Source organism: Impatiens glandulifera, unplaced genomic scaffold, assembly GCF_907164915.1.
Source record: "Impatiens glandulifera unplaced genomic scaffold, dImpGla2.1, whole genome shotgun sequence".
NCBI classification, from domain to species: domain Eukaryota; kingdom Viridiplantae; phylum Streptophyta; class Magnoliopsida; order Ericales; family Balsaminaceae; genus Impatiens; species Impatiens glandulifera.
In genome coordinates this window covers 1-20,943 of record NW_025919523.1, presented here as the reverse complement: position 1 = coordinate 20,943, position 20,943 = coordinate 1, and the positions used below count along the sequence as shown (strand labels likewise).

Genomic DNA, 20,943 nt, shown 5'->3' with positions numbered 1-20,943 from the left:
GACTTATTTTATTATAGAGCTCTAACTCATCCATTTTAAAAATGAAAAAAATCATTTGTATTTTAATAAATGTTTGCCTTCAATGAAATAAAACACGTATACAAAATGTTTATAAGTTAAAATAACTCATTAAATATGTACAATAAAAATAAGGAATTGTTTTATTAATTCTAATAAAAATAACTTAAATCAAATATCAAATTAAAAATATTGTCAAAACTTTATAACCAAAAAAAATATATTTTAGATGTTGCACTTAATTTAAATTAATAAATTAAAGGAGGGTTATGCTAATAAAATAAAATTTTCATATTTTATTATTTATAATTGATAATTGTTCATTTGATATGTTTTTCATATAAATCGTTATAGAAAACAATTATGTCTGAAGTATTAAACCGTATTATTTTTTTATTTACGATTTTGCCCTCTCATTTGAGAGAGAAGACGGAGTAGGAGAAAATGGTAAGAGAGGATCTGCTTATTGAATTTTGTAGAGGATCTACTTATTGAATTTTTAATAATTATTTGAGGCTTCATTTTTCTTATTTTAACATTTTATTTTTTTTCTAAATGAGTTTGGTTACGTTTTGAACGTTTTTTAAATTGAGTATTATTTTTAGATTTAAATTTTAATTTGTCGAAGGTGATTGGGTGATTAAAAAATATGTAATTTAAGAAAATATTTGAAAACCATTGAAGAATGATAAATTTTGTATTATTTTTCCAAAAAATTCATAACGACATAACTAATTATTTTATCGTTGTTTGCTCTAGCCCTAGCTTGAAAGAAAATATTGAAGAGAAGCTGAAACTCTTGTAAAATACAAAGGCAAAATTTAGTTGAAGAATTTTAAACCAAAGGTTAAGATTCTCAAATCTCCTTTTGAGTTTAAATTTCCCCCGAAGTTGAAGAGAAATACATTAAAGAGTGAGAATATGTAGTTGTTGAGACTACATAAAAAAGAATAGTGTATCTTTCTCGGTCACTAAGGATGCCTTACTAAAGCAATGAGCGCAGGAAACAAATCTGGAGAATATGCTGAAGTTGGGGCATACTTATGTTGGGTCATACTACATGAAGCTAGAAAGATGGCCTAAATGAATGAACTTACTTAACAAACCGAAAAATAGCTCAAATTTGGTTCAAACTAAGGAACATCTCGGCTCATATATACAATGTAGAAGCACTTAGTCATTTTGCTAGTCTCCTACGAAAACCATTGTATATAGACTCAATCACGGAAGAAAGCGAACACATCACATATAATAGGATAGAAGTGCATCATAGAAATACTCTACTTGAAACAATGACAGTTATTGACAGAAGAGGTAAACCCACAGTCATGGATATTTCATATGAATGGAGGCCAAACATATGTGTGTTCTATAATACTTTTGAACATTTCGGTATAAATGTGCAAAAACAATTGAAGAAAAGTAAAAAATTCTTAAAATTCAGTAGCACAAGGAAAACCTGAAAGTTTAGGAACAAAATGATAAAGCGTAGAAAAATAAAATTGAAAAATCAGGAGGTAGAAGACATCTAGATGAAATTAAAGATGGAGAATAAGAGGATGAAAATGTTGATGATTCAGAGGAAGGAGAAAGGTAACAAATCAGAGGAAGAAGAAGATGAAAAATCAGATAAATAAGATGAAAATGAATTAGAGGATGAAAATGAAAAAGAATTAAAGAAAGAAAAAGGTGCAGAATCAACGGATGAAAGTAATGAAAAATTACAAGATGGAAGTGATAGAAAGAAGTGGAGGAAAGTGAATATGAGACTATGAAAATAGATCGTAGCAACTTAAGAAAAATTGAAGTCAAGGATTACCGTAGATAAATATGAAGTTTCTAAAATAAAAAAACGTCTTTTATCAGATAAGTGTTGGTTCAACTAAAACAAATGTAACCCAAGGAAATAATATAAACACAACTCACAAACAAACATCATCATATACAACAGTTCCATCACCAATAGTACAGCTTAAAGTCAAAAAAGTTAGGATGCGACGTAAATATAATCGCTGGAAATCGAGGAATGAAGATTGTGTTTTTAGAAATACAGATTGAGAATATAAAGTAGAATAAGAGTAGTCAAAGAGGAAGCTCACAATAAAATCAGAATTTTTAAAATGTATGTCTTGTATGCTTTTGTTGTTTGTTACTCTAATCTTTGTTTGTTTGTTTTCAATCAGATACTCTAGGGCTAGGGCTAGGGCTAGGGCTAGGGATAGGGCTAGGGCTAGGGCTAGGGCTAGGGCTAGGGCTAGGGCTAGGGCTAGGGCTAGGGCTAGGGCTAGGGTTATGGCTAGGGCTACGTCTAGGTCTAGGGCTAGGGTTAGGTCTAGGTCTAGGGTTAGGGTTAGGGTTAGGGTTAGGGTTAGGGCTATGGCTATGGCTAGGGCTAGGGCTAGGGCTAGGGCTAGGGCTAGGGCTGGGGCTGGGGCTGGGGCTAGGGCTAGGGCTGGGGCCAGGGCTGGGGCCAGGGCTGGGGCCAAGGCTGGGGCTGGTGCTGGGGCTGGGGCTAGGGCTAGAGCTAGGGCTGGGGCTGGGGCTAGGGCTGAGGCTAGGGCTGAGGCTAGGGCTGGGGCTGGGGCTAGGGCTCGGGCTAGGGCTAGGGCTAGGGCTGGGGCTGGGGCTAGGGCTGGGGCTGGGGCTGGGGCTGGGCTAGGCTGGGGCTGGGAATTTGAGGGAGGTAATGGGGGAAGAAATGATGTGTCACTACATCACTGATTGAAAAATGATAAAATGTGAAAAGAAAGAAAAGAGAGAGAATTTTGTTATTTTTGTGGCTAATCAAATTGCGCCACATCATTCCCTCCCTCATTCCCTCTCTCAAATTCTTTCTCCCAATCATTTCTCATATAATAAATGGTAGAAAAAATAAAAATATTTATTTTAACCAAAATTAAAAAAATTATATTTTTTTTTGGAAAACGAATTAGTTTAATTTTTTTAAAAATTCCAAAATAGGAAAATGAGTTCAAGGAATAAAGCTAGACAGAACTTAGAGTTTTTTAAAATACCAAATGAGTTTGAAACAAATAAGTTAAATAAATAGAATAACAAACAATTGAATTACAAACAAGTCATTAAACAAGAACTATTTGAAACTTCCTTTCCTTGTAATGATTTTATATGGGATATTTAATCTTTTACTGAGCTTCCAACTGTCTTCATTAATCGGAATTCTCCTCCATTTATGTATGAGAGCGTTGCCATCAGAGACAATATCATCCTAAACTTTTCCTTTTGTTCTTTTATTCGTGCTATAAATTCTTGTATTTCTTTCCTTCTAGGCATTGTAGACTAGGGCTCCAAAGAAGCATTTGAAAACATTCGCATTTCCTTAGCCTTTTTCTTAACAAGATCTATAATTTCGTTCCATTTATCTGGAAATTTAATGATATTCATGTTCTGAGCAAAATTGATCTACACCTTGAATACAAATATTTTATATTTAAATGAATTTAATGAATACGAATATTAATAATCTAAAAATGAATTTTCATCTTTTTTAATTTAATTTTATGTTGTGACTTTTCATATTATTTTATAACCCGCTTGAATTTGCGAGTCAATGGATTATGTAAACCGATTCGTTTTTTCTCATAAAGCGGGACGTTGGGTGTGGTGCGATAATCCGATAATCTAGAAATATTTAAAATTAAGTGTTATTATATATAAATGATTAATGAATTATTGTTAAAACTTATATGCTAATAAAATAAAATTAGTAATTAGATATCACAATTAAATAAGCATTAAATATTTATTTTCACATCCATAGTTGGTACATTTGTGTTATGAAAGAACATGAATAGACTATTGACATAGTCTTTCACATATGCAAACAAAATTATCACAATACCCATCAAAATTGTTAACAGATTCGGGTAAGCAATATTTTTTACAACTGCTATCCTTAAAACACAGGCCTTTAAATGTAACGCTCTTGTTAAAAACAAACTCTTTCCATTACTTTATAATTCTCTGTAAAAATTAAATAGTCATACATGTTTTTATTATTAATGATATCATTAAATTTAAACTAATCATAAATAGAGAGAAAATTAAACTTACGAGAAATGAGAAGAACTAACACCAACACAAGATTGAAGAATAATTTGTTCATGGTGTTTGATATGACAACTTAAAGTTAATTTATTCAAAGAACTAGAGAGTATTTATATTCATTTAAAAGACTATGAATTTGAAAAATAATTTATAAAATGAAATATTCACCCGGCAAACAAATAGTTATTTAGAGTAATTAATGTTAAACAAAGAAATTTATGTAAATGAAAAGAAATTATTATATAAATCTCTTTTAAAAGAAAGAAAATTTATTTAGATATTTGTTATATAAAAATCCTAAAATAATTATTTAAAATTGCTCAAATAATAAATTATATCAATATTTTTTAAAGGTAAATTTTATGCAGATTCTTACCTTCTAAATAAACATTTCTTAAATAATCATTAAAATTTATAAAATATAGATATTTAAAATTTATAAAAGGTGTTAAAGAAATTGATATTTATAAAATAGAAAAATTAAAGTTTAGACATCCATATTAATAATAAGCTTGTTTCTTGTGTTATTTTATTAAAATATTAAAATTATCAAAATCATTAACTAAAATATTTTGATATATTTTATTTTATATTTTCATAATTTAGGAAATTAGCATTATCTTATCTTATAAAGACTTATAATTACATCTCAGGTTTTATTAACTAGAATAGAATATGTGATCTTTAATTTTTAGATACGAGTTATTACCACAACATTTAAGTTGAAAACTGATATTGTGTTTTCTATTAAATTCTAAAATATATTGGTTTCTTAATTAGTTTAAAATTACTTTAGAAAAATAATTTCTTATTACAAATAAATAGATTCTATCAAATATCTCTCATAAAATGCACTTTCATTTCATGATTTATTAGCAAAATGTGTTTAATTATTAAATCTAGTTAATTTTAAATTTTTTATTAACTTAGTTAGCCTAATTAAAATAAATTATGTTTGTCTTATATTTGACATCTAAGAGTTCTTGACTTAAAAATTGGATTAATATATGGGCGAAAGAGATGACAGTTGACGCTTTTTAATAAATTATTTGGAAATTTGAATTAAAAACTAAATTAAAAATATTTTTGAAATCAATTATATAATTATATTAAAATAATAAAAAAAAGTTAAAATAATAGAACAATAGATTAAAGATATATTGAATAAAAGAAAATTAATTATATAAATAATAAATATATAGAGGATGTATACCATTATTTGTATTTAATAAATATTAAGATTAAAAATATAAACATGCCTTTTCATCTTCATTAATTAAATTTTTTAGTCGATGACTCTTCATATTATTTCATAACTCGTTTATATGATTGGCGAGTTAATAGATTTTTTAACTCAGTACATTTTGTCTCAAAAAGTGTGTGGAGCACTATGGTACGAGACCCATTGTTACTTCACTTTAAGCATTTTTCTAATTGATATTTTATTATAGACTTTCCCCATCAACCAAAAATTCACACGCATTTACATAGGGACTCACATAAAGTAATTATTAACTCTATATACAAACCATCATGCTCCCTTCCCTCAAATTTCAATTCACACCCACATGTACCATCACTTTCATTTGAATATTCTAAAGTTCACATTAATTGATACTCAAAATCTTACCTCAAATATGAAATGTGAACACTTTAATCATTTTGTTTGGTGAATTTAATTCAAAATTTTTATGTATGTATATATATTTAATGATTAATGAATGATGTATAAAATATATAATTAAATAACGAAATTAATTTATTCTATAAATAATATATATAAAAAGAATGTATAAAAATATTTTTTATTAAGTTATTTGGAAATTTATATGAAAAAATAAATTAAAAATAATTTTAAAATCTATTATATATTTATATAAAACCTAAAAATAATAAAATAATGGAACAATAGTTCAAACATATAATGAAAAAATGAAAATTAATTATATAAATAATAAATATATAGAAAACGTATAACATTATTTTTTTAATAAATTATTTTGAAATTTTAATTAAAAACTAAGGTACAATTATTTATATAATCTAATATATAATTTTGTTGAATTAAAAAATTGTTAAAATAATGGTGCATATAATAAAAGGAGTGGTAGGAAAAGGGAATTTGAGGGAGGTAATGGGGGAAGAAATGATGTGTCACTACATCACTGTTTGAAAAAAAATGGTTGGAAAAATGATAAAATGTGAAAAGAAAGAGAAGAGAAGAGAGAAATTTTGTTATTTTTGTGGCTAATCAAATTGCGCCACATCATTCCCTCCCTCATTCCCTCTCTCAAATTTCTTCTCCCAATCATTTCTCATATAATAAATGGTAGAAAAAATAAAAATATTTATTTTAAACAAAATTAAAAAAATTATATTTTTTTTAGAAAACGGATTAGTTTAAAATTTTTAAAAATTCCAAAATAGGAAAATGAGTTCAAGGAATAAAGCTAGACAGAGCTTAGAGTTTTTTAAAATACCAAATAAGTTTGAAACAAATAAGTTTAAAAAAATAGAATAACAAACAATTGAATTACAAACCAGTCATTAAACAAGAACTATTTGAAACTTTCTTTACTTGTAATGATTTTATATGGGATATTCAATCTTTGACTGAGCTTACAACTGTCTTTATTAATCGGAATCCCCTCCATTTATGTATGAGAGTGTTGCCATCAGAGACAATATCATCCTAAACTTTTCCTTTTGTTCTTTTATTCGTGCTATAAATTCTTGTATTTCTTTCTCTTTAGGCATTGTAGACTAGGGCTACAAAGAAGCATTTGAAAACATTCGCATTTCCTTAACCTTTTTCTTAACAAGATCTATAATTTCGTTCCATTTATCTGGAAATTTAATGATATTCATTATCTGAGCAAAATTGATCTACACTTGGATACAAATATTTTATATTTACATGAATTTAATAAATACGATTATTAATAATCTAAAAATGAATTTTCATCTTTTTTAATTTAATTTTATGTTGTGACTTTTCATATTATTTTATAACCCGTTTGAATTCGCGAGTCAATGGATTATGTAACCCGATTCGTTTTTTCTCATAAAGCGGGACGTTGGGTGTGGTGCGATAACCCGATAATCTAGAAATATTTAAAATTAAGTGTTATTATATATATATGATTAATGAATTATTGTTAAAACTTATATGCTAATAAAATTAGTAATTAGATATCACAATTAAATAAGCATTAAATATTTATTTTCACATCCATAGTTGGTACATTTGTGTTATTAAAGAACATGAATAGACTATTTACACAGTCTTTCACATATGCAGACAAAATTATCACAATACCCATCAAAATTGTTAACAGATTCGGGTAAGCAATATTTTTTACAACTGCTATCCTTAAAACACAAGCCTTTAAATGTAGTGCTCTTGTTAAAACAAACTCTTGCCACTACTTTATCATTTTCTGTAAAAATTAAATAGTCATACATGTTTTTATTATTATTGATATCATTAAATTTAAACTAATCATAAATAGTGAGAAAATTAAACTTACGAGAAATGAGAAGAACTAACAACAACACAAGATTGAAGAATAATTTGTTCATGGTGTTTGATATGACAACTTAAAGTTAATTTATTCAAATAACTAGAGAGTATTTATATTCATTTAAAAGACTATGAATTTGAAAAATAATTTATAAAATGAAATATTCATCAGCAAACAAATAGTTATTTAGAGTAATGAATTTTAAACAAAGAAATTTATGTAAATGAAAAGAAATTATTATATAAATCTCTTTTAAAAGAAAGAAAATTCTTTTAGATATTTGTTATAAAAAAAATCCTAAAATAATTATTTAAAATTGATCAAATAATAAATTATATCAATATTTTTTAAAGTTAAATTTTATGCAGATTCTTACCTTCTAAATAAATATTTCTTAAATAATCATTAAAATTTATAAAATATAGATATTTAAAATTTATAGAAGGTGTTAAAGAAATTGATATTTATAAAATGGAAAAATTAAAGTTTAGACATCCATATTAATAATAAGCTTGTTTTTTGTGTTATTTTATTAAAATATTAAAATTATCAAAATTATTAACTAAAATATTTTGATATATTTTATTTTATATTTTCATAATTTAGGAAACTAGCATTATCTTATCTTATAAAGACTTATAATTACATCTCAAGTTTTATTAACTAGAATAGAATATCTGATTTTTAATTTTTAGATACGAGTTATTACCATAACATTTAGGTTGAAAACTGATATTGTGTTATCTTTTAAATTCTAAAATATATTGGTTTCTTAATTAGTTTAAAATTACTTTAGAAAAATAACTTCTTATTACAAATAAATAGATTCTACCAAATATCTCTCATAAAATACACTTTCATTTTATGATTTATTAGCAAAATGTGTTTAATTATTAAATCTAGTTAATTTTAAATTTTTTATTAACTTAGTTAGCCTAATTATAAAATAAATTATGTTTGTCTTATATTTGACATCTAAGAGTTCTTGACTTAGAAATTGGGTTAATATATGGGCGAAAGAGAGGACAGTTGACGCTTTTTAATAAATTATTTGGAAATTTGAATTAAAAACTAAATTAAAAATATTTTTGAAATCAATTATATAATTATATTAAAATAATAAAAAAAGTTAAAATAATAGAATAATAGATTAAAGATATATTGAATAAAATAAAATTAATTATATGAATAATAAATATATAGATGATGTATACCATTATTTGTATTTAATAAATATGAAGATTAAAAATATAAAAATGCCTTTTCATCTTCATTAATTAAATTTTTTAGTCGATGACACTTCATATTATTTCATAACTCGTTTATATGATTGACGAGTTAATAGATTTTTTAACTCGGTACATTCTGTCTCATAAAGTGTGTGGAGCACTATGGTATGAGACCCACTAATTTAGAGTTTTTTAAATTTAACCGTTATTATATATATATTGTTACTTCACTTTAAGCATTTTTCTAATTGATATTTTATTATAGACTTTCCCCATCAACCAAAAATTCACACGCATTTACATAAGGACTCACATAAAGTAATTATTAACTCTATATACAAACCATCATGCTCCCTTCCCTCAAATTTCAATTCACACCCACATGTACCATCACTTTCATTTGAATATTCTTAAGTTCACATTAATTGAGACGCAAACTCTTACCTCAAATATGAAATGTGAACACTTTAATATTTTTGTTTGGTGAATTTACTTCAAACTTTGTATGTATGTATGTATATATATTTAATGATTAATGAATGATGTATAAAATATATAAATAAATAACGAAATTAATTAATTGCATAAATAATATATATAAAAAGAATGTATAAAAAAAAATTTATTAAGTTATTTGGAAATTAATATGAAAAAACAAATTAAAAATAATTTTAAAATCTATTATATATTTATATAAAACCCAAAAATAATAAAATAATGGAACAATAGTTCAAACATATAATGAAAAAATGAAAATTAATTATATAAATAATAAATATATAGAAAACGTATATCATTATTTTTTTAATAAATTATTTTGAAATTTTAATTAAAAACTAAGGTACAATTATTTATATAATCTAATATATAATTTTGTTGAATTAAAAAATTGTTAAAACAATGGTGTATATAATAAGAGGAGTGATAGGAGAATGGAATTTGAGAGAGGTAATGGAGGAAGAAATGATGTGTCACTACATCACTGGTTGGAAAAAGGATAAAATGTGAAAAGAAAGAGAAGAGAGAGAAATTTTATTATTTTTGTGGATAATCAAATTGCGCTGTATCATTCCTTCCCCTCTCTCAAGTTCCTTCTCCCAATCATTTCTCATATAATAAATGGTAGAAAAAATAAAATATTTATTTTAACTAAAATTAAAAAAATTATATTTTTTTTGGAAAACGGATTAGTTTAATTTTTTAAAAATTCCAAAATAGGAAAATGAGTTCAAGGAATAAAGCTAGATAGAACTTAGAGTTTTTTAAAATACCAAATGAGTTTGAAACAAATAAGTTAAAAAAATAGAATAACAAACAATTGAATTACAAACAAGTCATTAAACAAGAACTATTTGAAACTTCCTTTCCTTGTAATGATTTTATATGGGATATTCAATCTTTGACTGAGCTTTCAACTGTCTTCATTAATCGGAATTCCCCTCCATTTACGTATGAGAGTGTTGCCATCAGAGACAATATCACCCTAAACTTTTCATTTTGTTCTTTTATTCGTGCTATAAATTCTTGTATTTCTTTCTCTCTAGGCATTGTAGACTAGGGCTCCAAAGAAGCCTTTGAAGACATTCGCATTTCCTTAGCCTTTTTCTTAACAAGATCTATAATTTCGTTCCATTTATCTGGAAATTTAATGATATTCATGTTCCGAGCAAAATTGATCTACACCTTGGATATAAATATTTTATATTTAAATGAATTTAATAAATACGAATATTAATAATCTAAAAATGAATTTTCATCTTTTATAATTTAATTTTATGTTGTGACTTTTCATATTATTTTATAACCCGTTTCAATTCGCGAGTCAATGGATTATGTAACCCGATTCGTTTTTTCTCAAAAAGCGGGACGTTGGGTGTGTTGCGATAACCCGATAATCTAGAAATATTTAAAATTAAGTGTTATTATATATATATGATTAATGAATTATTGTTAAAACTTATATGCTAATAAAATAAAATTAGTAATTAGACATCACAATTAAATAAGCATTAAATATTTATTTTCACATCCATAGTTGGTACATTTGTGTTATTAAAGAACATGAATAGACTATTCACATAGTCTTTCACATATGCATACAAAATTATCACAATACCCATCAAAATTGTTAACAGATTCGGGTAAGCAATATTTTTTACAACTGCTATCCTTAAAACACAGGCCTTTAAATGTAGCGCTCTTGTTAAAACAAACTCTTGCCACTACTTTATCATTCTCTGTAAAAATTAAATAGTCATACATGTTTTTATTATTAATGATATCATTAAATTTAAACTAATCATAAATAGAGAGAAAATTAAACTTACGAGAAATGAGAAGAACTAACACCAACACAAGATTGAAGAATAATTTGTTCATGGTGTTTGATATGACAACTTAAAGTTAATTTATTCAAAGAACTAGAGAGTATTTATATTCATTTAAAAGACTATGAATTTGAAAAATAAATTATAAAAAGAAATATTCACTAGCAAACAAATAGTTATTTAGAGTAATTAATGTTAAACAAAGAAGTTTATGTAAATGAAAAGAAATTATTATATAAATCTCTTTTAAAAGAAAAAAAATTTATTTAGATATTTTTTATAAAAAAAATCCTAAAATAATTATTTAAAATTGATCAAATAATAAATTATATCAATATTTTTTAAAGGTAAATTTTATGCAGATTCTTACCTTCTAAATAAATATTTCTTAAATAATCATTAAAATTTATAAAATATAGATATTTAAAATTTATAAAAGGTGTTAAAGAAATTGATATTTATAAAATGAAAAAATTAAAGTTTAGACATCCATATTAATAATAAGCTTATTTCTTGTGTTATTTTATTAAAATATTAAAATTATCAAAATCATTAACTAAAATATTTTGATATATTTTATTTTATATTTTCATAATTTAGGAAACTAGCATTATCTTATCTTATAAAGACTTATAATTACATCTCAGGTTTTATTAACTAGAATAGAATACGTGATCTTTAATTTTTAGATACTAGTTATTACCACAACATTTAGGTTGAAAACTGATACTATGTTATCTATTAAATTCTAAAATATATTGGTTTCTTAATTAGTTTAAAATTATTTTAGAAAAATAATTTCTTATTACAAATAAATAGATTCTACCAAATATCTCTCATAAAATGTACTTTCATTTCATGATTTATTAGCAAAATGTGTTTAATTATTAAATCTAGTTAATTTTAAATTTTTTATTAGCTTAGTTAGCCTAATTAAAAAAATTATGTTTGTCTTATATTTGACATCTAAGAGTTCTTGACTTAGAAATTGGGTTAATATATGGGCGAAAGAGAGGACAGTTGACGCTTTTTGATAAATTATTTGGAAATTTGAATTAAAAACTAAATTAAAAATATTTTTGAAATCAATTATATAATTATATTAAAATAATAAAAAAAGTTAAAATAATAGAATAATAGATTAAAGATATATTGAATAAAAGAAAATTAATTATATAAATAATAAATATATAGTGGATGTATACCATTATTTGTATTTAATAAATATGAAGATTAAAAATATAAAAATGCCTTTTCATCTTCATTAATTAAATTTTTTAGTCATGACTCTTTATATTATTTCATAACTCGTTTATATGATTGGCGAGTTAATATATTTTTTAACTCGGTACATTTTGTCTCATAAAGTGTGTCGAGCACTATGGTACGAGACCCACTAATTTAGAGTTTTTTAAATTTATTGTTACTTCACTTTAAGCATTTTTCTAATTGATATTTTATTATAGACTTTCCCATCAACCAAAAATTCACAAGCATTTACATAGGGACTCACATAAAGTAATTATTAACTCTATATACAAACCATCATGCTCCCTTCCCTCAAATTTCAATTTACACCCACATGTACCATCACTTTCATTTGAATATTCTTAACTTTACATCAATTTAGACTCAAACTCTCACCTCAAATATGAAATGTGAACACTTTAATCACTTTTGTTTGGAAATTAAATATAATTAAATAACAATATTAATAAATTGTATAAATAATATATATAAAAAGAATGTATAAAAATATTTTTTATTAAGTTATTTGGAAATTAATATAAAAAAATAAATTAAAAATAATTTTAAAATATATTATATATTTATATAAAACCAAAATAAAATAAAATAATGGAACAATAGTTCAAACATATAATGAAAAAAAGAAAAATTAATTATAAAAATAATAAATATATAGAAAACGTATAATATTATTTTTTTAATAAATTATTTTGAAATTTTTATTAAAAACTAAGGTACAATTATTTATATAATCTAATATATAATTTTGTTGAATTAAAAAATTGTTAAAACAATTGTGCATATAATAAGAGGAGTGATAGTAGAAGGGAATTTGAGGGAGATAATAGGGAAAGAAATGATGTGTCACTACATCACTGGTTGAAAAAAAGATAAAATGTGAGGAGAATGAGAAGAGAGAGAAATTTTGTTATTTTTGTGCCTAATCAAATTGTGCCACATCATTCCCTCCCCATTTTCTCCTTCAAATTTCTTCTTCAAATCATTTCTCATATAATAGATGGTAGAAAAAATAAAAATATTTATTTTAACCAAATTAAAAAAATCATATTTTTTTTGAAAAAGGGATTTGTTTATTTTTATGAAAAATCCAAAATAGAAAAATGAGTTCAAGAAACAAATCTAGACAGACCCTAGAGTTTTTTAAAATGCGAAATGAGTTTGAAACAAATAAGTTAAAAAAAATAAAATAACAAACAATTGAATTACAAACAAGTCATTAAACAAGAACTATTTGAAACTTCCTTTCATTATAATGATTTTATATGGGATATTCAATCTTTGACTGAGTTTCCAACTGTCTTCATTAATCGGAATTCCCCTCCATTTATGTATGAGAGCATTGCCATCAGAGACAATATCATCCTAAACTTTTCCTTTTGTTCTTTTATTCGAGCTATAAATTTTTGTATTTCTTTCTCTCTAGGCATTATAGACTAGGGCTCCAAAGAAGCATTTGAAAACATTCGCATTTTCTTAGCCTTTTTATTAACAAGATCTATAATTTTGTTCCATTTATCTGAAAATTTTATGATATTCATGTTTCGAGCAAAATTGATCTACACCTTGGATACAAATATTAATAATCTAAAAATGAATTTTCATCTTTTTTAATTTAAATTTATATTGTGACTTTTCATATTAATTTATAACCAGTTTGAATTCGCGAGTCAATGGATTATGTAACCCGATTCGTTTTTTCTCATAAAGTGGGACGTTGGGTGTGGTTCGATGACCCGATAATTAAGTGTTATTATATATATATATATAATTAATGAATTATTGTTAAAACTTATATGCTAATAAAATAAAATTAGTAATTAGATATCACAATTAAATAAGCATTAAATATTTATTTTCACATCCAAAGTTGATACATTTGTGTTATTAAAGAACATGAATAGACTATTCACATAGTCTTTCACATATGCAGACAAAATTATCACAATACCCATCAAAATTGTTAACAGATTCGGGTAAGCAATGATTTTTACAACTGTTATCCTTAAAACACAGGCCTTTAAAAGTAGCGCTCTTGTTAAAACAAACCCTTGCCACTATTTTATCATTCTATGTAAAAATAAAATAGTCATACATGTTTTTATTATTAATGATATCATTAAATTTAAACTAATCATAAATAGAGAGAAAATTAAACTTACGAGAAATGAGAAGAACTAACACCAACACAAAATTGAAGAATAATTTGTTCATTGTTTTTGATATGACAACTTAAATTTAATTTATTCAATGAACTAGAGAGTATTTATATTCATTTCAAAGATTATGAATTTGAAAAATAATTTATAAAATGTAATTATTTTTAAATTCAATTATATAATTATATTAAAATAATAAAAAAAGTTAAAATAATATAATAATAGATTAAAGATATATTGAATAAAAGAAAATTAATTATATAAATAATAAATATATAGAGGATGTATACCATTATTTGTATTTAATAAATATGAAGATTAAAAATATAAAAATGACTTTTCATCTTCATTAATTAAATTTTTTAGTGGATTACTCTTCATATTATTTCATAACTCGTTTATATGATTGGCGAGTTAATAGATTTTTTAGCTCAATACATTTTGTCTCATGGGTCGAGCACTATGGTACGAGACCGACTAATTTAGAGCTTTTTAAATTTAACCGTTATTATATATATATTGTTACTTCACTTTAAGCATTTTTCTAATTGATATTTTATTATAGACTTTCCCCATCAACCAAAAATTCAAACGCATTTACATAGGGACTCACATAAAGTAATTATTAACTCTATATACAAACCATCATGCACCCTTCCCTCAAATTTCAATTCACACCCACATGTACCATCACTTTCATTTGAATATTCTTAAGTTCACATTAATATAGGCTCAAACTCTTACCTCAAATATGAAATGTGAACACTTTAATCATTTTTGTTTGGTGAATTTAATTCAAACTTTTTATGTATGTATGTATATATATTTAATGATTAATGAATGATGTATAAAATATATAATTAAATAACGAAATTAATTAATTATATAAATAATATATATAAAAAGAATGTATAAAAATATTTTTTTATTAAGTTATTTGAAAATTAATATGAAAAAATAAATTAAAAATAATTTTAAAATCTACTATATATTTATATAAAACCCAAAAATAATAAAATAATGGAACAACAGTTCAAACTGTAAAAAAGAAAATTAATTATATAAATAATAAATATATAGAAAACGTATAACATCACTTTGATTTTAATATTTATAAATTTGCATCAATTGAGACTCGAGTCTCAAATATTAAATATGAAAAATTTAACTATTAGACCACTTTTTATTGTTAAATTTAATTTAAAATTTTATGTATGTATAAATATTTAATCATGGTTAATTAATAATAAATAAAATATATAATAAATAAAAGAAAATTTAATTAATTATATAAATAATAAATATGCAGTTAAGGTATAAAAATATTTTTAATAAATTATTTAGAAATTTGAATTAAAGTTGAAAGTAAATATATTTTTAAAATATAATATATAAATATATTAAATTAATCATTAATTTGTAAAATTAAATTAAATTTAAATTTAATATTTATTTATATTTTTAAATTCATGGAGTATATAAAATTTAAAAATACATGATTAAACATCATATTAATTATATATATATATATATATATATATATATATATATATATATTAAGTATTATTATATATTTTTCTCTTATCTATGTCAAATGTCCATTAAATTATAATTTATAATTTATTAAATTGAACGTTTTTATTTTATTTATGTCATGAATTTATCATTTAATACTGAGAATTTGATAAGAAATATCGTAATATATATATATATATATATATTAAGCATTATTATATGTTTTTCTCTTATCTATGTTAAATGTCCATTAATTTATCATTTATTAAATTAAACATTATTTTTCTCTTATTTATGTTTAATGTCCATGAATTTATCATTTAATACCACGAGAATTTGATGAGAAATATGGTAAGATTTAAATAAAATATTATTTATTTATATACATTTTAAATAAAATTAATATTATTTAAATTTATTGAATTATTTTATTATATAAAAATTAAGTTTATCCAAATTGAATATTCAACAAAAAAATTTAAATTAATCAAGTGTATAAAATTATAAAAATAACTGTATAATTGAAATTTATTATGTTTATTAGAAAAATATTTAAAAAAAAGAATAAATATATAAACGATAAGTTGCATCGTATACCAATCATAACAATTAGCAACATTGGTTAGTTAGAAGTTAGTAGTTGTAATAAAATGTCTTTAAAATTTGAATTATGGTTGAGTCAACAATCGCCAAGCGAGATCGAGACCAGCCCCTTAGTTCCAAACCTGACCTGCGCTTCTTCAAATATCCCCACCCAAATAAAAGGAAGGTAGGACTGCTTGAACTAACAAGCGAGAAAGTTGACTCTACTAGTGGCCTAGTGCTTAAGGCAAAAGGTTTAGGTGTGATGGTAGCTTTCTTTGGTCGGTCTGCTTTCTAATCTTTCTGAAAAAAAGAAAGATCAGTTGATAAGGAAAAGGCTCTCCCGAAACCTGGAAAGAGGCTACTGAAAATCCTGGGTTTTGGGCACTCAAGCTAGAAGGGGAGCACAACGCTTAGAAAGAGGCTTCATTCGGGAAATGGGTTTGGACTCTACCACCAAATGGTTGGCAGTGAGACAAGATTCAGTCAGTTTCATCGGGTGCTTGTCCGTCATAAGGTATTGGACCATAAAAGGAAGGCCTTGGGAAGCTTATCTCTATACTTTCAGCAACTAAACGGTTGATGTTTTGGCTGAACGAACGTCTATGCCAGCTATTGAAGATGAATGTTACCTTTATCTTAATGGAACTCCAACTAGTTGTAAGGCTGGTATAACTTACACATACCAGACTACGAAGATAGATAGCAGATCTGGATGGGGGCCCTTGGAGAATATAACAGCATTTGCTTTTTTTCTCCTGTAAAATAGCAATGGAGACCCAATTTATCTCGTTAGACGTCTTTCCAGGGCCCTGGTTTTGATTCGTCTTCCTTTTTCATGGTGGGAGCAAGATGGAATCTTTGCAATAGTATCCATTATAACAAAAGATAAAAGGGGACCAATCTATGCTTGGTGAAGGAAGCAATGCTTTCTGGAAGCGCTTCGAGAGGGCCTACAACCAATCTTTTTGTTGTGATAAGATAGGCCATGAGCTGTAGGACTGAACTGAGATGCCAGAACCGAGCTCCAAGACTAGAACTCAACTTCCCCGGTTATGCCATCTATAAGGAAAGGCACTAGCCAAAAGCAGAAGCCTAAAAGTTCCATGTTGCCGTGTCGGAAGCCATTTCTGCACTGTAGTTTTCAGGAGCGCATTGGAGTTTTCTACGCTTTTCAGCCCTTGCTGCTCGCTTCGGATCGATCTGTGCCTTGATCTCCGGCCATGAATCTTTGATTCCTCCTGGCAAGGAGGTCCGGTTCCATAGTGATTTCGTCTGCTTTTGGAACATTCCTGGGGGCAGGCAAAGAAAGTGACTCCGAAGTTTTTCATTCTCCTCTTTCGAATTACAGAACTTGAGGGGGTCTCACAGGCATCTCTCTTCGAGTAGCAGTGCAAGCTCGGATGGTGTTAGCGCTGGCAGAAGGTCCTGGATTAGTTTGTACCGGTGTAGGTCCCTGAGTGGTGACTTGTCCCCCTTTCTGTTGTGGTATTGGATTAGTATAGATCTCCAGTAGCTTCAGTGGCATTGGCGGCTTTCAGGTATGCCTTAACTGAATTCCAATTGATACGATTTTCATCATTCATGTCATAGATGACATATCACGCAAAGTATGATACTCTTCGATGGTATGGCCTGCGTATCGGTGAAATAGACAGAAGAATAGTCGAGACCAGGAGGCCGGGGAAGTGGTTTATCTCTGGACAGAAAAATGGATTTCCGGATGGAAAATAGGTAGGAATGGATAGGGGTAATGGCAGGTAGTGAGCTATATTAGGTCCCCCAGGTCGCTTGGGAGCACCTTGTTGGAGGAGCACCGGTTCACTCTAACAACACGTCTGCGTTGAGGGTCTTATAGCCGGTGGTAGAGGACTGGCAATTGAATCACTAACCTTGCTGGACTAGCACTTCAATTAGCTGTGGTAGTATCCGTTGGTGCGAGTGAGCGTTCCCGCTGCATCGATCATAGTAAAGTGTTCAATTAACCGGTGTCAGCCTATCCACCCACTCTTAGTGTTCGGGTTTCCGGTGTGCTAGAATCAATAGCAGAGAATGCGCTGTGAAAGAATCTGACTCGGACAGATGATCTGATATGAATTTGAAAACCAATGCCACGAATGAACCAAGGAAAGGAAAACTGAACGGAAAGCAGGGGAAGGCGAAGGAAAGGCTTAGCCTAGCCAGAAAGAAAGTAACTTCACTGACTGAATGTCCGAGATTGAATTAGAATAGGAAGTTGTTACAGAAGGAGCTCTGCAGATGCAGGCTAACTATCAATTTCCAAATCTCACTTAAAAGAGAACAGCTCCATGTGACTAGACGAATTCCTCCGCTACATATCTTGTAACAAGGTATGCAATAGCAGCTGATTCTGTAAGAGAAAATAAAAATTACCTCCATTCCGTCTCCTACCGCGGGTCTACGCCCTCTTTGTTTTAGCCATGGGCAATTGTGAACAAGAGAGTTCCACCTTCTACCTATCCCGACTTCGCTACATTTCCTTCTTCCTTGTCTACCGGGGATGTGCTCCTAAACCTGGACTTGCTATTCAAAAAGGTCTCTGCCCATACCATAGCCTTTTCTTGAAAGAAAGAAGACTCCTATCACGTCATTCCCCTTAGGTTACACGTCCTTTCCTATGGAATTAGATGATTCATCAGTCAGTTCTATGCTGCTAAGCCCTTCCTGAACTATATGGCGTCCCTTCTCGAAAGACCTAGAAAGAGCATTTCGTTAAGCAGACGGGATCCAACGAATAGAAGATGATAACCTTTCGTCACTGCTGAATCAAACTAACTGCCAACAAGAACAATTGAATCGGTTATTCATTCAACGACAACAGATGCCGATAAACTAGCTGCTTCTTCTATAAAAAAGAGGCCCTTTATCTAAAGAAGGTAAGGCAAAAGCAAGAATCCTAGGATTAAGAGTAAGAGAGAGTTCGGAGTGGCTGAAAGAGTGAATTAGGGACTCATTTGCTAGGCTCAAACCATGCCTATAACTAATCAGTCGTCAACCCTGAGCCCTTGAAAGCACTGGAAAAAGATAGTCTAGGTGAAATCCCCCCCTATTTGCCTCCAAGTAAAGTTCCTCACTCCAATCCTTACGCCGAAGAAAGACAAAGCACTTTTAGATGAACCACTGGACTCGTTAAAACCTTGGTCTATGGCAAGAACGTCTGAACTTTCTTACCGTGCACGCCCGCTTGAATGAACTCGATCATGCCAAGCTGCTAAACAAGCCAGGCTACTTTCATCGAACTAAGACTAGTGAAATAGCCAATCCCGAAGGATAAACTATTTCAAGCTTTTGAGAGCGAAAAGAAGATTGACGCAACATTCTTCCTTTTCCTCTTTCTGCCTCCACGCTACAACTAATTCTCCACTGTAGACGCTGGATGAGACCAGAAGGTAGTAAGCGAGCTATCCCTATCCATTCCGCTTTGTTAGTTCGTGATATTACCCTGTCTACTGCACTGACCGTGTTCCATCCGCTGACCCGAGGCAAAGAACTTTCCATTTGGAGGAACCATGCTCTTAGTCGAACTGCTGCGGTTGTGTCTTGTGCCGGCCTCGGTGCCAGGAGCCGGAGACTTTAAAGGATCGTAAAATTCAGTATCTCCGAAAGCCCCGGACCTCTTATTGAATGCATGAGGAATGGAAGAACTGTCATCTTCGGTTGGTGAACTCAAAGTAAAGGGCCAAAAGGACGAGCAAGAGTTGGTCATTCAAGAAGCTTTGGCTAGCCAGCTTGACTTATGGAAAAAGAATAGAAGGAAGGGTGGCTGATTGTGGTAAAAAGAAATCCATGCGAGGTTCGATGTAATTGAAGAGCTGCCATATTTGATTATGTACGAAGATAGGACGGACGAAGTCCAACCGGTTGGGCCAATGCACGGAAAGATAAGGGCAAGAATGACATCCCACTGAGGTCTCTAGTTAAGGCCGCCTCCAGGCACCATTCATCAACATGTTGATGCCTCTTATTTGACTAATGAGTCTGCGAGCTTCGGTATTGTGTGTAGGAATAACCAGGCTTTTTTATGTGCAGCAAAAGGAGACTGCTTCTCAGCATCAACAGCGGAAGAGGCCGAAGCGAGTCGAAAGGCAAAAGAGTTATCTTTGAACGCTACTACACATCCTTACGAATACGTCAGTCTAAGGTGGGTTTGGGTATAGCAGGACTTGAACCTGCGACCACTAGGTTAAAAGCCCAATGCTCTACCAACTGAGCTATACACCCAAAAAAAGATATAATA

The 20,943-nt window shown here is 27.9% G+C and overlaps 1 protein-coding gene and 1 non-coding gene across 2 annotated transcripts; one reads left to right on the top strand and one right to left on the bottom strand.

Annotated features, from left to right (window-relative positions):
• The first annotated feature begins 2,310 nt into the window (after positions 1 to 2,310).
• Positions 2,311 to 2,739, top strand: LOC124918096 (circumsporozoite protein-like). Its single transcript, XM_047458347.1, has one exon. It carries the CDS (start codon positions 2,311 to 2,313, stop codon positions 2,737 to 2,739), a length of 429 nt encoding a protein of 142 aa, XP_047314303.1.
• Positions 2,740 to 20,854: 18,115 nt separating this feature from the next.
• TRNAK-UUU lies at positions 20,855 to 20,927 on the bottom strand. The gene has a single exon. It is a non-coding gene; the product is annotated as a tRNA-Lys (tRNA).
• Positions 20,928 to 20,943: the final 16 nt, after the last annotated feature.